Source organism: Xenopus laevis, chromosome 1S (assembly GCF_017654675.1).
Source record: "Xenopus laevis strain J_2021 chromosome 1S, Xenopus_laevis_v10.1, whole genome shotgun sequence".
Lineage (NCBI taxonomy): Eukaryota > Metazoa > Chordata > Amphibia > Anura > Pipidae > Xenopus > Xenopus laevis.
In genome coordinates this window covers 175,365-196,421 of record NC_054372.1, presented here as the reverse complement: position 1 = coordinate 196,421, position 21,057 = coordinate 175,365, and the positions used below count along the sequence as shown (strand labels likewise).

Sequence of the window (21,057 nt, the reverse complement as noted above, 5' to 3'; positions counted from 1 at the left end):
GCTTTAGGATACAAACAATAGAGGGGTCTCAGGTAGAACAGTACAGGGGCTTTAGGATACAAACAATAGAGGGGTCTCAGGTAGAACAGTACAGGGGCTTTAGGATATAAACAATAGAGGGGTCTCAGGTAGAACAGTACAGGGGCTTTAGGATATAAACAATAGAGGGGTCTCAGGTAGAACAGTACAGGGGCTTTAGGATATAAACAATAGAGGGGTCTCAGGTAGAACAGTACAGGCGCTTTAGGATATAAACAATAGAGGGGTCTCAGGTAGAACAGTACAGGGGCTTTAGGATATAAACAATAGAGGGGTCTCAGGTAGAACAGTACAGGGGCTTTAGGATATAAACAATAGAGGGGTCTCAGGTAGAACAGTACAGGGGCTTTAGGATATAAACAATAGAGGGGTCTCAGGTAGAACAATGCAGGGGCTTTAGGATACAAACAATAGAGGGGTCTCAGGTAGAACAGTACAGGGGCTTTAGGATACAAACAATAGAGGGGTCTCAGGTAGAACAGTACAGGGGCTTTAGGATATAAACAATAGAGGGGTCTCAGGTAGAACAGTACAGGGGCTTTAGGATATAAACAATAGAGGGGTCTCAGGTAGAACAGTACAGGGGCTTTAGGATAGAAACAATAGAGGGGTCTCAGGTAGAACAGTACAGGCGCTTTAGGATATAAACAATAGAGGGGTCTCAGGTAGAACAGTACAGGGGCTTTAGGATATAAACAATAGAGGGGTCTCAGGTAGAACAGTACAGGGGCTTTAGGATATAAACAATAGAGGGGTCTCAGGTAGAACAGTACAGGGGCTTTAGGATAGAAACAATAGAGGGGTCTCAGGTAGAACAGTACAGGGGCTTTAGGATATAAACAATAGAGGGGTCTCAGGTAGAACAGTACAGGGGCTTTAGGATATAAACAATAGAGGGGTCTCAGGTAGAACAGTACAGGGGCTTTAGGGGTGTAAACAATAGAGGGGTCTCAGGTAGAACAGTACAGGGGCTTTAGGGGTGTAAACAATAGAGGGGTCTCAGGTAGAACAGTACAGGGGCTTTAGGATAGAAACAATAGAGGGGTCTCAGGTAGAACAGTACAGGGGCTTTAGGATATAAACAATAGAGGGGTCTCAGGTAGAACAGTACAGGGGCTTTAGGATATAAACAATAGAGGGGTCTCAGGTAGAACAGTACAGGGGCTTTAGGGGTGTAAACAATAGAGGGGTCTCAGGTAGAACAGTACAGGGGCTTTAGGGGTGTAAACAATAGAGGGGTCTCAGGTAGAACAGTACAGGGGCTTTAGGATATAAACAATAGAGGGGTCTCAGGTAGAACAGTACAGGGGCTTTAGGATATAAACAATAGAGGGGTCTCAGGTAGAACAGTACAGGGGCTTTAGGATATAAACAATAGAGGGGTCTCAGGTAGAACAGTACAGGCGCTTTAGGATATAAACAATAGAGGGGTCTCAGGTAGAACAGTACAGGGGCTTTAGGATATAAACAATAGAGGGGTCTCAGGTAGAACAGTACAGGGGCTTTAGGATATAAACAATAGAGGGGTCTCAGGTAGAACAGTACAGGGGCTTTAGGATATAAACAATAGAGGGGTCTCAGGTAGAACAATGCAGGGGCTTTAGGATACAAACAATAGAGGGGTCTCAGGTAGAACAGTACAGGGGCTTTAGGATACAAACAATAGAGGGGTCTCAGGTAGAACAGTACAGGGGCTTTAGGATATAAACAATAGAGGGGTCTCAGGTAGAACAGTACAGGGGCTTTAGGATATAAACAATAGAGGGGTCTCAGGTAGAACAGTACAGGGGCTTTAGGATAGAAACAATAGAGGGGTCTCAGGTAGAACAGTACAGGCGCTTTAGGATATAAACAATAGAGGGGTCTCAGGTAGAACAGTACAGGGGCTTTAGGATATAAACAATAGAGGGGTCTCAGGTAGAACAGTACAGGGGCTTTAGGATATAAACAATAGAGGGGTCTCAGGTAGAACAGTACAGGGGCTTTAGGATAGAAACAATAGAGGGGTCTCAGGTAGAACAGTACAGGGGCTTTAGGATATAAACAATAGAGGGGTCTCAGGTAGAACAGTACAGGGGCTTTAGGATATAAACAATAGAGGGGTCTCAGGTAGAACAGTACAGGGGCTTTAGGGGTGTAAACAATAGAGGGGTCTCAGGTAGAACAGTACAGGGGCTTTAGGGGTGTAAACAATAGAGGGGTCTCAGGTAGAACAGTACAGGGGCTTTAGGATATAAACAATAGAGGGGTCTCAGGTAGAACAGTACAGGGGCTTTAGGATATAAACAATAGAGGGGTCTCAGGTAGAACAGTACAGGGGCTTTAGGATAGAAACAATAGAGGGGTCTCAGGTAGAACAGTACAGGGGCTTTAGGATATAAACAATAGAGGGGTCTCAGGTAGAACAGTACAGGGGCTTTAGGGGTGTAAACAATAGAGGGGTCTCAGGTAGAACAGTACAGGGGCTTTAGGGGTGTAAACAATAGAGGGGTCTCAGGTAGAACAGTACAGGGGCTTTAGGGGTGTAAACAATAGAGGTGTCACAAGTGTGAACAATACAGGGGATTACAGTGTGAATTTGAGGTTTAAACAATGCAGGGACCAGTTATTCTCTGTAGTGAGACCTATTATATTTTACATATGGTAATCAGACACAGCATGTGGGGGGGCCGCAGAAGGGGGGGGCAGCCCTGCATTAGAGCATTTGGCAGGGGCAGAGTTGGTGCAGGGAGAGTCCAGGGCAGTTCCTTTTGCCCCTGAGATCAGAAATAACAGTTGCAGATGAAAGTCCCCGGGAGTTGGATTCCCATGCAGAGAAGTAAATGTGTTTCATGTAGTCTCCCCCCCCCCTATCAGCAGCCTCAGCCCAGGGCTCCTCTCCCACTCACCCCGTCCATCATGTGCAACTGTCAGCTGATATGTTCCAGTGTTACACCCAAAGCAACAGGGAAGGAAACAGCCTGCAGCCCCAGTGACCCCCAGCCAGTGGGCAAGTACTAGCCCAGCACCTCTCAGGCACCGTTAGCCCCGGGGGGGGGCACAGTCTGTATGTCCCTCTAGCTGCATGAGAAATGTGCGTATCCATGTGGGGAAATCCATGGAAACAACACAGTCTGATTTACCTGCATTGGTTGCTACTGGCAACAGCACTTGTGCATCTCTGTTTAGAAATCAGCCCTAAATCAGCCCGTTCTTTCTCACATGAGAATCACATGGGGGGGGGGGGCATTTTTCACAACCAGACTCAGGGGCATTGGGACCCCCTCATTACATCACCTAATGGGCCCCACAATGTATTGCACACAGGGACCCCTTCTGTTACCAGCACAGATTTATACTGGACCAGCGCCCCCCGATGCCCAGAGCCCGTGGGGGGGGCAGGAGAATCCTATTGAGTCCCACTGAGTCCCATTACACATCACACAGAGGTGCCCCCCAGGCTGCGTTACTATATGGCCACCAGAGCTGGGGGTGCGACTCAAGAGACAAAGAGGGGCTAAAAGTGCCATCAAGTTCCTTTACGTATAAGAAAGATCTTCTGCCCACCCTGCCCTGTCTCATGCCCCCCCCCCGCTGGGCACCAATAATTGGGCTCTAATCCCTAATGATCACGAACCCCCCCCCCCCGCAGGAGCCCTGACATGTAAGGAAAGGGGGGCAGGACTAGTTGCCAGGGTTACCCATTAAATACAAACAGAGGCTTTGGTCCTAGAGAGGGAAGGGGGTGCCACTCTCATTAGACTCCCAGCTACGTCTGCACCCCAAGAGTCTCCAAGTCAGCCCTTTATATTCCAATAGACCTGAGGGGGCCTGAGGCAGGGGGGCTGCACATGGTCACACAGGGAGTCAGCGGCATTTTCCCAGGTGGGGGTCCAGCTCCCTGTCAATAGGAGGGAAGGGATTTATTGGGGAGGCACCTGAGTAACGTCAGGAATCAACTGAAGGAACGCGAGGGATCCTGGTACCTGGGGTCTCTGACGTCAGCCCACAATAAACACAATCCCAGCACTGAAAGAGTCAATGGGCCCTCAGTCACTTCATAGACCCCCCCCCAGGCCTCATTGGACTCTTCCCTGCCGGCTGAACACAAGGGCCCCAACGTGCACAAGCTCCTCCTCCAACTCCTCCCACTTACAGGAATGCGTGACCAGTGCTCCAGCAACATGGCAGCTCCTTCCCACTGCTCCTAATAACTGCCTTACCCTGGGCTTCTCATGGGGCTCCTTGTGATGGATCTGTCACACATACTGGAATAATTCATCTGATAGGCGAGGCAGGTTACTCCCCTGTGTGTTTTATGTGCTCCACCTCCATGTTATTTCCATGACTCTCCATAAGTATTCTCCTTATTCACTTTTAGCCTGATCCAAAGGGACTGTCACAGACATAAACTGGACACTGTATTATCATATGGGATCATGTACCCCCTACTTTCAATCATAAGGATATTAGAAGTCACTGGGGGGTTGTTCTGTGACCATATAAAGGCACAAGGCTGCAGGCTGAGTTATACAGGGAACTCTGAGTATCACTCATGTATTATAAGGGATAATGTACCCCCTACTGTAAATAATAAGGATATTAGAAGTCACTGAGGGGTTGTTCTGTGACCATATAAAGGCACAAGGCTACAGGCTGAGTTATACAGGGAACTCTGAGTATCACTCATGTATTATAAGGGATAATGTACCCCCTACTGTAAATGATAAGGATATTAGAAGTCACTGAGGGGTTGTTCTGTGACCATATAAAGACACAAGGCTGCAGGCTGAGTTATACAGGGAACTCTGAGTATCACTCATGTATTATAAGGGATAATGTACCCCCTACTGTAAATGATAAGGATATTAGAAGTCACTGAGGGGTTGTTCTGTGACCATATAAAGGCACAAGGCTGCAGGCTGAGTTATACAGGGAACTCTGAGTATCACTCATGTATTATAAGGATAATGTACCCCCTACTGTAAATGATAAGGACATTAGAAGTCACTGAAGGGTTGTTCTGTGACCATATAAAGGCACAAGGCTGCAGGCTGAGTTATACAGGGAACTCTGAGTATCACTCATGTATTATAAGGGATAATGTACCCCCTACTGTAAATGATAAGGATATTAGAAGTCACTGAGGGGTTGTTCTGTGACCATATAAAGACACAAGGCTGCAGGCTGAGTTATACAGGGAACTCTGAGTATCACTCATGTATTATAAGGGATAATGTACCCCCTACTGTAAATGATAAGGATATTAGAAGTCACTGAGGGGTTGTTCTGTGACCATATAAAGACACAAGGCTGCAGGCTGAGTTATACAGGGAACTCTGAGTATCACTCATGTATTATAAGGGATAATGTACCCCCCTACTGTAAATGATAAGGATATTAGAAGTCACTGAGGGGTTGTTCTGTGACCATATAAAGGCACAAGGCTGCATGCTGAGTTATACAGGGAACTCTGAGTATCACTCATGTATTATAAGGGATAATGTACCCCCTACTGTAAATGATAAGGATATTAGAAGTCACTGAGGGCTTGTTCTGTGACCATATAAAGGCACAAGGCTGCAGGCTGAGTTATACAGGGAACTCTGAGTATCACTCATGTATTATAAGGGATAATGTACCCCCTACTGTAAATGATAAGGATATTAGAAGTCACTGAGGGGTTGTTCTGTGACCATATAAAGGCACAAGGCTGCAGGCTGAGTTATACAGGGAACTCTGAGTATCACTCATGTATTATAAGGGATAATGTACCCCCTACTGTAAATGATAAGGATATTAGAAGTCACTGAGGGGTTGTTCTGTGACCATATAAAGACACAAGGCTGCAGGCTGAGTTATACAGGGAACTCTGAGTATCACTCATGTATTATAAGGGATAATGTACCCCCTACTGTAAATGATAAGGATATCAGAAGTCAATGAGGGGTTCTGTGACCATATAAAGAATGATTATGCAGGGAAGGGAAGGGGGAGTGAATGCTGCCCATATGTACTCGCTTACAGAGCACGAGCAGCATGGAATGTGTGTGGAACCTGCTATGAATTGGTCCTTTTGGGGTGCAGGGGTGTTGCCTGTTTGTGTATCTAGCAGTATGGGGCCAGCAGAACCAGCAGATAAAGAGACAAATCATGGGGTTTCAACCACTTGATGAGACATTTGATGCTCTGAAGAATTGTATTGAAAAACAACTGTGTCAAATATATAAATATTATTGCAATAAATATAGAGATAATTCCGTAAGGATTTCATTACTTCCTGGGAATCAACGTTCCTTCCTCCTCCTCCTCCTCCTCCTGCAGAGCAAGAAAAGAGCCAATTATGTTCTTGACATCACTTGTACAGCCAATGTTAGTCAGCAGCACAGACTTGGCAGCATAGGGATAGCTTGGCCCAAGAGCTTTCAATCAAAATAGGAGTAAGGTTGACCCCACCTAATAAGGGTTTAAGTAAGTTAGGGTTATAAATGGAGAGGTACCAAAGTATGAACAGGGAACATCAGGAGTCTGACAATGAGGCATTGTTTCTGGGGTCTGAAAGCCCTCTAATGGGGTCTAAGGGTCTCTGCATGTGATGCACAATCTGTACAGTGTCGCTGGGTGCAAGGAATTATACTCATGTGCCACCAGCACCCCCAAACTCACCCATATGAATAAAGTGTAATTACGGGGATAGGAAGGGAGTGGGAGAAGGTCCCAGATCTCTGTAAAGAAAGGAGCCAATCACTGTCTCCCATCAGGTCCCTCTCCAAATCTTATGTGTGTTACTTACATGAAGTTGTCTCTATTCCCTGAGTCCAGGGGCTCCACTCCGACCTGTAATAGAGATCCCGGCAGCGACCCTTAATTCTGCGCACATTGGGACTAACTGCCAGAACCCGAGTCCCCTCCACATTTACCAGCTCCTGTAATAAAGGGCAAAAGGGGGCTACAAAGACGTCACAAAATAAGACTATGTAACTAAAAGGGACAGTAATGATTAGATAAAGTACAGAGAAGAGCGACTAAGCTAATAAAGGGAATGGAAGGGATCAGTTATAGGGAAAGGCAAGTTGGGATTGGTTACACTGGAGAAGAGACAGGGATATGATCATTATATATAAATATATAAGGGGAATATGATCACTATATATAAATATATAAGGGGATATGATCACTATATATAAATATATAAGGGGGATATGATCACTATATATAAATATATAAGGGGGATATGACCACTATATATAAATATATAAGGGGATATGATCACTATATATAAATATATAAGGGGGATATGATCACTATATATAAATATATAAGGGGATATGATCACTATATATAAATATATAAGGGGGATATGATAACTATATATAAATATATACGGGGATATGATCACTATATATAAATATATAAGGGGGATATGATCACTATATATAAATATATAAGGGGATATGATAATTATATATAAATATATAAGGGGAATATGATCACTATATATAAATATATAAAGGGATATGATCACTATATATAAATATATAAGGGGGATATGATCACTATATATAAATATATAAGGGGATATGATCACTATATATAAATATATAAGGAGGATATGATCACTATATATAAATATATAAGGGGGATATGATAACTATATATAAATATATACGGGGATATGATCACTATATATAAATATATAAGGGGGATATGATCACTATATATAAATATATAAGGGGATATGATCATTATATATAAATATATAAGGGGGATATGATCACTATATATAAATATATAAGGGGGAAATGATCACTATATATAAATATATAAGGGGATATGATCACTATATATAAATATATAAGGGGATATGATCATTATATATAAATATATAAGGGGGATATGATCACTATATATAAATATATAAGGGGGATATGATCATTATATATAAATATATAAGGGGGATATGATCACTATATATAAATATATAAGGGGGATATGATCACTATATATAAATATATAAGGGGATATGATCACTATATATAAATATATAAGGGGATATGATCACTATATATAAATATATAAGGGGGATATGATCACTATATATAAATATATAAGGGGATATGATCACTATATATAAATATATAAGGAGGATATGATCACTATATATAAATATATAAGGGGGATATGATCACTATATATAAATATATACGGGGATATGATCACTATATATAAATATATAAGGGGATATGATCACTATATATAAATATATAAGGGGGATATGATCACTATATATAAATATATAAGGGGATATGATCACTATATATAAATATATAAGGGGGATATGATCACTATATATAAATATATAAGGGGGATATGACCACTATATATAAATATATAAGGGGATATGATCACTATATATAAATATATAAGGGGGATATGATCACTATATATAAATATATAAGGGGATATGATCACTATATATAAATATATAAGGGGGATATGATAACTATATATAATATATACGGGGATATGATCACTATATATAAATATATAAGGGGGATATGATCACTATATATAAATATATAAGGGGATATGATAATTATATATAAATATATAAGGGGAATATGATCACTATATATAAATATATAAAGGGATATGATCACTATATATAAATATATAAGGGGGATATGATCACTATATATAAATATATAAGGGGATATGATCACTATATATAAATATATAAGGAGGATATGATCACTATATATAAATATATAAGGGGGATATGATAACTATATATAAATATATACGGGGATATGATCACTATATATAAATATATAAGGGGGATATGATCACTATATATAAATATATAAGGGGATATGATCATTATATATAAATATATAAGGGGGATATGATCACTATATATAAATATATAAGGGGGAAATGATCACTATATATAAATATATAAGGGGATATGATCACTATATATAAATATATAAGGGGATATGATCATTATATATAAATATATAAGGGGGATATGATCACTATATATAAATATATAAGGGGGATATGATCATTATATATAAATATATAAGGGGGATATGATCACTATATATAAATATATAAGGGGGATATGATCACTATATATAAATATATAAGGGGATATGATCACTATATATAAATATATAAGGGGATATGATCACTATATATAAATATATAAGGGGGATATGATCACTATATATAAATATATAAGGGGATATGATCACTATATATAAATATATAAGGAGGATATGATCACTATATATAAATATATAAGGGGGATATGATCACTATATATAAATATATACGGGGATATGATCACTATATATAAATATATAAGGGGATATGATCACTATATATAAATATATAAGGGGGATATGATCACTATATATAAATATATAAGGGGATATGATCACTATATATAAATATATAAGGGGGATATGATCACTATATATAAATATATAAGGGGATATGATCACTATATATAAATATATAAGGGGGATATGATCACTATATATCAATATATAAGGGGATATGATCACTATATATAAATATATAAGGGGATATGATCACTATATATAAATATATAAGGGGGATATGACCACTATATATAAATATATAAGGGATATGATCACTATATATAAATATATAAGGGGATATGATCACTATATATAAATATATAAGGGGATATGATCACTATATATAAATATATAAGGGGATATGATCACTATATATAAATATATAAGGGGGATATGATCACTATATATAAATATATAAGGGATATGATCACTATATATAAATATATAAGGGGATATGATCACTATATATAAATATATAAGGGGATATGATCACTATATATAAATATATAAGGGGGATATGATCACTATACAGTATATAAATATATAAGGGGATATGATCACTATATATAAATATATAAGGGGATATGATCACTATATATAAGGGGATATGATCACTATATATAAATATATAAGGGGGATATGATCACTATATATATAAATATATAAGGGGATATGATCACTATATATAAATATATAAGGGGATATGATCACTATATATAAATATGTAAGGGGGATATGATCACTATATATAAATATATAAGGGGATATGATCACTATATATAAATATATAAGGGGATATGATCACTATATATAAATATGTAAGGGGGATATGATCACTATATATAAATATATAAGGGGACCAAACAATAAACTCTCTGATATTCACCAGTAGCTCCTCCCAGCAGGCAGGAGGGAGCCAATGAGATTAGAGAAGATGAGGGAAAGGGCTGTTGGAAAATTGTAGGATTATTCCATTATGCTGACAGATACATTAGACAGGTACAAGGAAGGGGATATCAACCTGTGATTACGTTGCTGATCTATAGAGTGGCCCATTTGATTTTGGATTCAGACAGGATTGGTCTGACGGGGACAGAGTGGACCGACATTAATCCCTAAGAGCCTGAAATGAGATGTTGCTGCCCAGGGGGCCTGTGTTTCATACAAGTCCTTTCATACAAGGCTGATCCTGATATGGTTCTGACCTGTCTGGCCTCATATTCCCTGAGCAAACACTGATATGAAGTCACTTGGGCCAGTGCAACACTGGAGACGTGCCCACCTATTTTTATTGCGGGTTTCACACCCACCCTTCATCTCCTGTTGCTGCTGCTGAAGAGTCACCATGGGAGGAGTGAGCAAGTTGCCACATGACCCACTATGGGTACCCCACAGCCTATGGAATGGACTCACCTCGGTGTCATTGCGATAAGTCATGTTGAGCTGGAAGAGCATGGGGAAATAGGAGGAGAATTTGGACCAGGGTGCAGGGTAACTCCAGGAGATGTGTAGGTGCCTGTTACCTTTCAACACCCTCATGTTCTCAGGGGGACTAGGTTTCACTGCAACACAAGGTGACACATAAGATAAAGGCAGCGCTCTCGGAATTAGGGCACCCCACATTCCCCATCCACTCACCAATGTCTCGGATATAATACGATTTGTTCATTGACATTAACCTCTTCTCTGTTGCCACCTGGACCTCCACCAGAATGGGTTCCATCTGCTCTTCAAAGGCACAGAAGCCGTCCATGTTGAGTGTGAAGGAGAGGCTTCTGTCTATTGTCTCCGTGTGCCACTGCCGAATGTCCATGGAACTATGGGACAAAGAGAAGCTTCCAAAACCAACCTCACAAACTCCCCTTCCAAACCATACTACCCCTTTAGCAAGTGTGTTGGGTGCAAGAAGGGTGAGCTGAGGCTTGTGCCCCCCAGACAGATCATTGGAGAGGAACATGTGGGAGAAACATTTATGGCTAGCGTTGGGAATGTAGGGCCACTGGGGGAGGTTTGAGGAGGAGGTGATAAGGGGGCACAGACTGGGGCCAATTTTTATTCTCACTTTCCCACTTTCCTCCCCATTCTTATTGTAACCCCCAACCCATTCTCTTTTATTCTACCAGATTTTTTTCTCATTCTCTGCACCCTTTTCTTCTGCTAGTTGCCCCCCTTCCTTACTGTCGCTCCTCTCTCTTGCCCTTTTACACGCCTTTTTCTTATCCATGGAGGTCACTGATAGGCTGAGCCCTGTCCTTTCCAGCAGCCTCATTTGCAGATCTTGTGCCTCTCACACAAGTGGCCTCACATGAGCAGCCAACCAGAGCATGGAGTCCATGCAATAGGAAGGGCAGAGTGCATGGCCTAATATGTAGCACTACAGTCTGTAACTCCTGCCCCCTATGATATTCAGGATAATTGTTATGGGGCTCATAGATAACCTGGCATTAACGGGCCCCACTCAGAGTATATAGAGCAATGGTGGAAACAGGAAAGGGCAGTTGGTTGGGGCCCACTAGGAGATCTTCTGCTACTCCAGCAGGCCAATCCCACCATAGGTGGCAGATGTGATTGGCAGTAGGGTGGCCCATTGTGTGATATGGAGGGATTGCCCCTCATCTCAGTGATGCTCTGACCATTCTCTTGCCTTTCTGCCCCTTGCCCAAACCTTGCCACAGACTGGCACTGAAGAGTCCCATGGAACAAAGCCAGTTTCATCCCTAAAGTTAGAAAACACATGACCTTCCACATACCTGATTGAGGCCCTGGCTCTGAGAATTCCCTCCTCTTCATCAATGTCAGCCAAGCAACGAAGCACAGAGCTTGTGTGCGACTCCATAAAGCATGTGACACTCAGCAGACTGGAATCTACCAATGAATTGACACAAACAGGACTGACTTGGATTGTAAGCTCTGAGGGACAGGAAGCTCCTTTGTCCTGTGTCTCATTACTCACATTTTCACTTACTGACTTCTCCCACAAACAACTCCCCTTTCCCTTTTCCCAACAAAAACTCCCCTTCCCAATTCCCCCCAGAGCCCTCACAAAACAAACCCTTACCACTACCCACCCAAGTTTCCTTCACAAACCCATCCTTGCCAGTGCCCCCTATAAACCTTTCCTAGGGCTCCCACAAACCCCTCCCTCTCCTGTAGCCCCCAAAACCTTTGCCTTCTCAGTGTCTCCTATGGAACTCTCCCCTAACCCAATATTAGCTCTTCCCTCACACACCTGCAATGAGCAGATACACCGAGCACAGGTGGGTCTCCTTGTTGGCACTGAGACTGACGTATTGGCCTGCGCAGGGCAGTTGAATATCCTTGATATACAGGGCATTTCCTCTTGGTACAGAACAGGTCCGGGATGGTGCCAACCACTTGATGTTTCTCTCTTTTGTGTCACACTCAAGTGTGTACTCTTCCTTTTCACTCAGCACCACATCTGCAAGTATCAGTGGGAGACAAGGGATCACTCATGGCCCACATGGACACCAAATGGACCCCACTTGGATGACACATGGACAGCTGGATGCAAGAATAATGGTTCAGACCACAGCAACGAAGAATCAGAAACCAGACTGTCAGTGAGGGCATTTATTCTTTGAACCATTTCCATAGAAACTGGACAGACAACTGTGAGCAGGACTATTGCTCCTTAAAATGAAGAAATTATAAATTCTGGCCAACATACTCTGCCTTTCCACAAATTCTGCTCAGAAGTTATTGACCCTTCACTGAAGATCTACCCAGACTACTCAGAATTTATCTTTTTCAACTCTATTTACTAGTTTTCCCACCTTCCTCTGGAGTTACACCAACCCTACACATACTGTATTTCCACTGCTCTTATTCAGCAGTTCAACCTTACCTCCTCTGAAGTTCCACCAACCCCACTCATAGTTCTAATGATCCTATTCAGCAGTTCAACCTTACCTCCTCTGAAGCGCCAAGAATCCTACTCATAGTTCTATTGATCCTATTCAGCTGATGTTCCTCGCCTCCTCTGAAGTTCCATAAGCCCTACTAATAAGTCGAATGATCCTATTCAGCGGTTGTTCTTTACCTCCTCTTAAGCACCAAAAATCCTACTCATAGTTCTACTGATCCTATTCAGCAGTTGTTCCTTACCTCCTCTGAAGTTCCATAAGCCCTACTCATAAGTCTACTGATCCTATTCGGCAGTTGTTCCTTACCCCCTCTGAAGTGCCACCAATCCTACTCATAGTTCTGCTGATCCTATTCAACAGTTGTTCCTCACCTCCTCTGAAGTTCCATAAACCCTACTCATAAGTCTACTGATCCTATTCGGCAGTTCTTCCATACCTCCTCTGAAGTGTCCCTAATCCTACTCATAAGTCTACTGATCCTATTCGGCAGTTGTTCCTTACCCCCTCTGAAGTGCCACCAATCCTACTCATAGTTATACTGATCCTATTCAGCAGTTGTTCCTTACCCCCTCTGAAGTTCCATAAGCCCTACTTACAAGTCTACTGATCCTATTCAGCAGTTGTTCCTTACCTCCTCTGAAGTGCCAACAATCCTACTCATAGTTCTACTAATCCTATTCAGCAGTTGTTCTTTAACTCCTCTGAAGTGCCACCAACCCTACTTATAGTTCTATTAATCCTAGTCAGCAGTTCTTCCTTACCTCCTCTGAAATGCTATCAATCCTGCTCAGAAGTCTTACCATCCCTACAATGGTTCATTTAAAAGTTCACTTAACCCTAGTCAGAAGATTGGCTAGTCCTGGCCACAACTTGTACTGACCCTACTAACTCTACTAATGCTTTTTAGAAGTTCTACAAACTCTTTTCAGAAACATTTGTTATCCTACTGTAACGTTCCACAACCATCAGTGCTTCTGTCTACCATATTCTGCAGTTCAACTTCTACTGACAATATTTAGTAGAGTTATTTGTATTTTAATGAGCAATTCCATCAGTCCTAGTCATAGGTATTACCAAACATACTCTGATAGATTACCTGCCCTTTTGAAAAATGTAGTTAACCCCACTGAAGATGACTGCCCTCCTGTCAGGATCTGCCCTGCTTGAATGGATCCTTCATTTCCCCATTGGACCACTGGTGGGCTTTAGATCTTGTGTTTGCCAGTTTTTCTAAATGGCAACCAATATCTCTCCCTTCTAGACAGTTACCTCCCCCTACCTAGTAAACACCATGTGTAATCCGCCTATTAATTATAATAATTAAGGGACTTCAATAAACCTGCCTCTCACAACAGTGCTTGATCACTAAAATTCCCCAGACTGGTCCAGTCTGTTTCTCTACTGAATTCCCTATAAACAACTTGTTCCTGAGTCCCTGCTTGGTTCCATGTTTTTGTTTTTGTGCTTGAGTCTCTGTCCTTTGCCCAATTCTTGTGGATGTCCTGGTTTTGACCTGCAGCCTATTTACTGACTCTGCTTGCCCACTGCCTGCCCAGACCACAGCCTTGACCCCCGCCCCCACCAGCCTGTTTGTGGACTCTTCCTCAGCCCACTGCTAGCCTGGCTCTTAATCTAGCTGTTAATGGGTGTACACCTGGTTACCCAGCTCCTACCTGCCAGTCACACATCTGCAGCTTAACCTGACAGCATCCTTCTAAGAAGATCCAATAAACCTTATCAGGAGTTCAAAAAACCTACTCTGAGGTTCTACTATTCTACTCACTGAATATAAAGGTTTTACTCATCAATATTAGCCATGTGGCTGATCTAGGGTTCATTTATCTCTAGATAAATAGATAGGAGGTTCTACGAGAAGATCTGCCCATCATACTCAGAAGCTCTATTTACCTAATAGGACGTTCTACCAAAAGATCTGCCCATCATAGTCAGAAGCTCTATTAACCTAATAGAACGTTCCACCAGAATATCTGCCCATCATACTTAGAAGCTCTATTTACTTAATAGGAAGTTCTACCAGAAGATCTGCCCATCATACTCAGAAGCTCTATTTAACTAATAGGACGTTCTTCCAAAAGATCTGCCCATCATACTCAGAAGCGCTATCTACCTGATAGGAGGTTCTACATAGAAGATCTACCCTTCAGACACAGCAATGACGCTCTTCCACCCATACTGAGAGGTTAAAGCTGCCCAGTTAAAGTTAGGCTGGACCAGAGCAGCCAGTAAACTCCAATCAGTTTCGGTTGAGTTATTTTGATACAAACACTGGTTTATGTACAGTCAACAATTAGGGATGCACCGAATCCACTATTCAGCCGAATACCCGAATCCTTGGTGAAAGACTTGGCCAAATACCGAACCGAATCCAAATCCTAATTTGTATATGCAAATTAGGGGCAGGAAAGGAAAAAGTGGAAAAAATTCTTCTTTTGTGACAAAAAGTCACGTGATTTCCCTACCCGCCCCTAATTTACATATGCAAATTAGGACTTGGATCCGGTTCGGCCAGGCACAAGGATTTGGCCAAATCTGAATCCTGCTGAAAAAGGCTGAATCCTGGCCGAATCCTGGATTTGGTGCATCCCTAGCAACAATACTCCTGGGCTCTTAATACAGGGATGAGAAGAGGAGAAGAGAAAGTGACCCATCTAGTTGCACCTTCCCATCTACAAGGTCCAGAATCTCATGTATGATGATTAAAACGTAACTTTTAATAAATAATTACTTATTTTTACACTGGACTAGGTGGGTCACTTTCTCTTCTCCTCTTCTCATACATCTCAACATCTGTTTTCTCTGCCTGATGGATGGGGCTCCCTAATCTCTCTAGTTTCTGCTCTTAATACAAGGGCATCCAGTTCTGTAAAGTTAAATTAGGGGTACCCTAAGTGCAAAGAATAAATAAGAGGTGCCTTTGTAAGAAGTATAAATATGGGGGTTACCTCAATTTCTGGGGCTATTCTTCATTGCATGATTATTATGTCTCCTATTACAGTGTACACAAGACTTACAGTTACTCGGCCATTCTGTTAGCTCCGTAGCTTGGCAGCAGCACATCACAGCACAGAGTGCCAGGGCCAGGCAGGGTGGAATGAAGGGCATCTGTAAAATAAATGGGTACAACAATCACAACTACTGACAGGAATAAAAGGAGCACAAATATAAAGACTTGGCCCTGGTCCTTGCAAAGCCTTTGGGAAGTTGATTGGCATTGGCACAGGTGCTACCCTTGCTATACCCACGAAACAGGTCTGTGATAGAGCCTGGCACTGCCCTCCATTATACCCACGCTGTAATTACACTATGAATGAAAGGGTAAATTATAGGCTGGTAGTATCCATACTAAACCCAGACCGTTTATAAATGTGTAAGTTCTAGACTGGCACTGCCTATAGTGTGCCCAATTAGCAATACCTCATACTGTGCCCATGATGTGCCCACACTGTGTATCAAGTTACAGGTTTCTCTTACCTTCTCCTCCTTTTCTCTGAGTATGTGGTATGGTCAGTGTGCCAGTGGCTGTGCCCTTTTATTCTCGGTGCCCTGTCACTTTCTATGAGAGCTGAGGGGCCCGGGGAAGTGACAGCAGGAAGTGACTGACACACTGGATGACTTCGATAAGAAACAGCTCAGGAGCTGTCGCTGACTAATCCAGATAATGGAGATTTGCCTAAAATGTTTGTGTTTCCCATAATTCCGGGGGTGGGGGGACATTGGGGCACTTTGCATGAGACAGAGGGGAAAGGGGAACCCAATGGGCCCCCACGTCACACAAGGAAAATTACAGATTCCACTTCTGCTCCAAGTTAAATTCCATAACACATAATAATGATAGTAAATACAGGGGCAATTAGAATCCAGAGAGTATAGAACACCTCAGGGGATTAGGCACAGTGTCGGGGGATTACAGTGCAGGGAGAGGGCACAGTGTCGGGGAATTAGAGTGCAGGGAGAGGGCACAGTGTCGGGGGATTAGAGTACAGGGAGAGGAAACAGTGTTAGGGGATTAGAGTGCAGGGAGAGGGCACAGTGTTGGGGGGATTAGAGTGCAGGGAGAGGAAACAATGTTAGGGGATTAGAGTGCAGGGAGAGAGCACAGTGTCAAGGGATTAGAGTACAGGGAGAGGGCAAATTGTCAGGGGACTAGAGTGCAGGGAGAGAGCACAGTGTCGGGGGATTAGAGTGCAGGGAGAGGAAACAGTGTCGGGGGATTAGAGTGCAGGGAGAGGAAACAGTGTTAGGGGTTTAAAGTGCAGGGAGAGGGAACAGTGTCATTGGATTAGAGTGCAGGAAGAGGAAACAGTGTTAGGGGATTAGAGTGCAGGGAGAGGGCACAGTTTCATGGGATTAGAGTGCAGGGAGAGGGCAAATTGTCAGGGGATTAGAGTGCAGGGAGAGAGCACAGTGTCAAGGGATTAGAGTACAGGGAGAAGGCACAGTGTTGGGGATTAGAGTGCAGGGAGAGGAAACAGTGTTAGGGGATTAGAGTGCAGGGAGAGGGCACAGTGTCATGGGATTAGAGTGCAGGGAAAGGGCACAGTGTCATGGGATTAGAGTGCAGGGAGAGGGCACAGTGTCGAGGGATTAGAGTGCAGAGAGAGGGCACAGTCTCAGGGGATTAGAGTGCAGGAAGAGGGCACAGTGTCGAGGGATTAGAGTGCAGGGAGAGGGCACAGTCTCAGGGGATTAGAGTGCAGGGAGAGGGCACAGTGTCAAGGGATTAGAGTAGAGGGAGAGGGCACAGTGTTGGGGATTAGAGTGCAGGAAGAGGAAACAGTGTTAGGGGATTAGAGTGCAGAGAGAGGGCACAGTGTCATGGGATTAGAGTGCAGGGGAGAGGGCACAGTCTCAGGGGATTAGAGTACAGGGAGAGGGCACAGTGTCGAGGGATTAGAGGCAGAGAGAGGGTACAGTGTCAGGAGGAATTTCACTCGCTGTCGGATATTTGGTGCTTCCTGAAATTTCAATTCCACCCCTTGGTCTCATTTGGCCTTTCACTTCCTACTCCCGTTTCCTATTCTCGGATTTCCTTTCTCTGGGAAGTTCCAAATGTTCTACAGTACCTGCATCTTCCCAGTCCCCTCTCCAAATCCAGCTCTAGCCCTTGCATGGGGGGGGGGGGTACAATGCAGGGGAATGAGGGGGTGCAATGCAGGGGAATGGCCCTCATTCTACTGCATTACACCCCCTTATTCCCCTTCATTGTACACCCCATTCTCCTGCATTGCACCCCTCACTCCCCTGCATTGTACCCCTCATTCCCCTGCATTGCAACCCCTTATTCTCCTGCATTGCACCCCCTCATTCCCTGTCATTGCACCCCCTCATTCCCCTACATTTCACCCCTTCATTCCCCTGCATTGCACCCCCTCATTCTCCTGCATCGCACCTCCTCATTCCCCTGCATTGTACCCCTCATGCCCCTGCATTGCACCCCCTCCTTCTCCTGCATTGTACCTGCTTATTCCCCTTCATTACACCCGCTCATTCCCTGCATTGCACCTTATTATTCAATTGCATTGCACCCCTTTATTCTCCTACATTGCACTTGCTCATTCCTTGCATTGCAACCCCTTATTCTCCTGCATTGCTTCTGCTCATTACTCTGCATTGCACCTGCTCATTCCCCTGCATTTAACCCACTCATTCCCCTACATTACACCCGCTCATTCTCTGCATTGCACCTTATTATTCAATTGCATTGCACCTCCTCATTCCCCTGCATTGACTCCCATGCATTGCACCCCCTTATACTCCTGCATTGCACCTTCTCATTACCCTGCATTGCACCTGCTCATTCCCCTGCATTAAGCCCACTCATTCCCTGCATTGCACCCCATCATTTCCCTGCATTGCTCCCCACATTCAATTGCATTGCACCCCCTTATACTCCTGCATTGCACCTTCTCATTCCCTGCATTGCACCTTCTCATTCCCTGCATTGCACCCATTCATACCATGCATTGCACCTTCTCATTCATTTGCATTGCACCCCTCATTCCCCTGCATTGCACCCCCTTATTCTCCTATATTGCACTAGCTCATTCCCTGCATTGCACCTTCTCATTCCCCTGCATTGCACCTTCTCATATAATTGCATTGCACCCCCTCATTCCGCTGCATTTCACCCACTCATTCCCCTCCATTGCACCCCCCATTCCCCTGCATTGCATCCCTCATTCCCCTGCATTGCACCTCCTCATTCCCCTGCATTGCACCTCCTCATTCCCCTGCATTGCATCCCTCATTCCCCTGCATTGCACCTCCTCATTCCCACTGCATTGCACTCTCTCATTCCCTTGCATTGAACCACCTCAATACCCTGCATTTCACCCCCTCATTCCCCTTCATTGCACCTACTCATTCCCCTCTATTGCACCCCCTCATTCCCTTGCATTACAAACTTTCATTCTAATGCATTGCATCCCCTCATTCCCCTGCATTACACCCCCTTATTCCCCTGCATTGCACCCACTCATTCCCCTACATTACACCCACACATTTACCTGCATAGCACCCACTCAATCACCTGCATTGCACCCTTTCATTTTACTGCATCGCACCCCCCTCATTCCACTGCATTGCACCTGCTCATTTCCTGGCATTGCACCCCCTAATTCCCCTGTATTGCAGCTGCAAATTCACCTTCATAGCACCCACTCAATCACCTGTATTGCACCCCCTCATTCCCTTGCATTGCCCCCCCTCATTCCCCTGTATAGCACGGGCTAATTGACTGTATATTAGGACTGTGCATCTGAGAATAAAGGGGAAGTCTTGGCAAATGGGTGACTCGTGGGCCCCTGACTCGTCATTCTGTGGGTTTCAGAGGAAGAATTCACTTCCCCTATAGTTCCTTTGCGGCAGCAGAAAGTTGAGGGAGTTAATGGGAGTTTCCCAGGTTGTGAATAAGAGGGTCACTGAGACTCCCCCTAAATACTAATAAAACCTGATTAAAGTTGGGGGGGGCACAGTCAGGAGCATCTAGGGACAAATCTGTAAATGATCCTTCTGATTGGGGGAGACAGAACCAGAGCTCATTTATAGGAGGGCCCCCAAGCTCCTCTGTCAATGCCCTGTGCCCCCTCTGCTCCAATACCCCTCCCCCTATAACTGCCCTCTGCCCCCCTGTTCCATTACCCCTCCCCCTACAACTGCCCTCAGACCCCATGTTCCATTACCCCTCCTCCAACAACTGCCCTCAGCCCCCCTGTTCTTTTACCCCTCCCCCAACAACTGCCCTCAGCCCCCTGTTCTATTACCCCTCCCCCTACAACTTAGAGGGGGGAAAACATTCCTTCTGACTCCAAAATGGCAATGGGACCAGTCCCTGGATCAAGTTGTACTATGAGCTATCTCCCATATCCCTGTATTCCCTCACTTGCTAAACACCATCCAACCCCTTCTTATACCTATCTAATGTATCAGCCTGTACCCCTGATTCACTTCCCAGCTCTCCCTGTAACACCCCTTTCCCTCCTCTAATCTCATTGGCTCCCTCCTGTCTGCTGGGAGGAGCTCCTGGTGAATAAAGCATCCGACCCTTCCTTGTACCTATCTAATGTATCAGCCTGTACCCCTGATTCACTTCCCAGCTCTCCCTGTAACACCCCTTTCCCTCCTCTAATCTCATTGGCTCCCTCCTGTCTGCTGGGAGGAGCTCCTGGTGAATAAAGCATCCGACCCTTCCTTGTACCTATCTAATGTATCAGCCTGTACCCCTGATTCACTTCCCAGCTCTC

General features: G+C 43.6%; 1 protein-coding gene across 1 annotated transcript; it reads right to left on the bottom strand.

Moving 5' to 3' along the window:
- Positions 1 to 6,224: 6,224 nt before the first annotated feature.
- Positions 6,225 to 16,919, bottom strand: LOC108706466 (interleukin-12 subunit beta). The gene is made up of 8 exons (XM_018242929.2): positions 16,787 to 16,919; positions 16,327 to 16,417; positions 12,640 to 12,849; positions 12,161 to 12,275; positions 11,049 to 11,227; positions 10,824 to 10,972; positions 6,812 to 6,944; positions 6,225 to 6,336 (listed from the first exon to the last, which is right to left on the bottom strand). Coding segments are annotated over exons 2-8 (879 nt in total). The 5' UTR covers positions 16,787 to 16,919; the 3' UTR covers positions 6,225 to 6,334.
- Between the last annotated feature and the right edge of the window lie 4,138 nt (positions 16,920 to 21,057).

Excerpts from the sequence above, each read along its gene's own strand:
- LOC108706466 (XM_018242929.2), bottom strand. The coding sequence starts at position 16,417 with ATGCCCTTCATTCCACCCTGCCTGGCCCTGGCACTCTGTGCTGTGATG. Across the intron at positions 12,850-16,326 it reads AACAGAATGGCCGAGTAACT|ATGTGGTGCTGAGTGAAAAG; the intron begins GTAAGTCTTGTG and ends TGATACTTGCAG. Across the intron at positions 10,973-11,048 it reads GTATTATATCCGAGACATTG|TGAAACCTAGTCCCCCTGAG; the intron begins GTGAGTGGATGG and ends CTTGTGTTGCAG.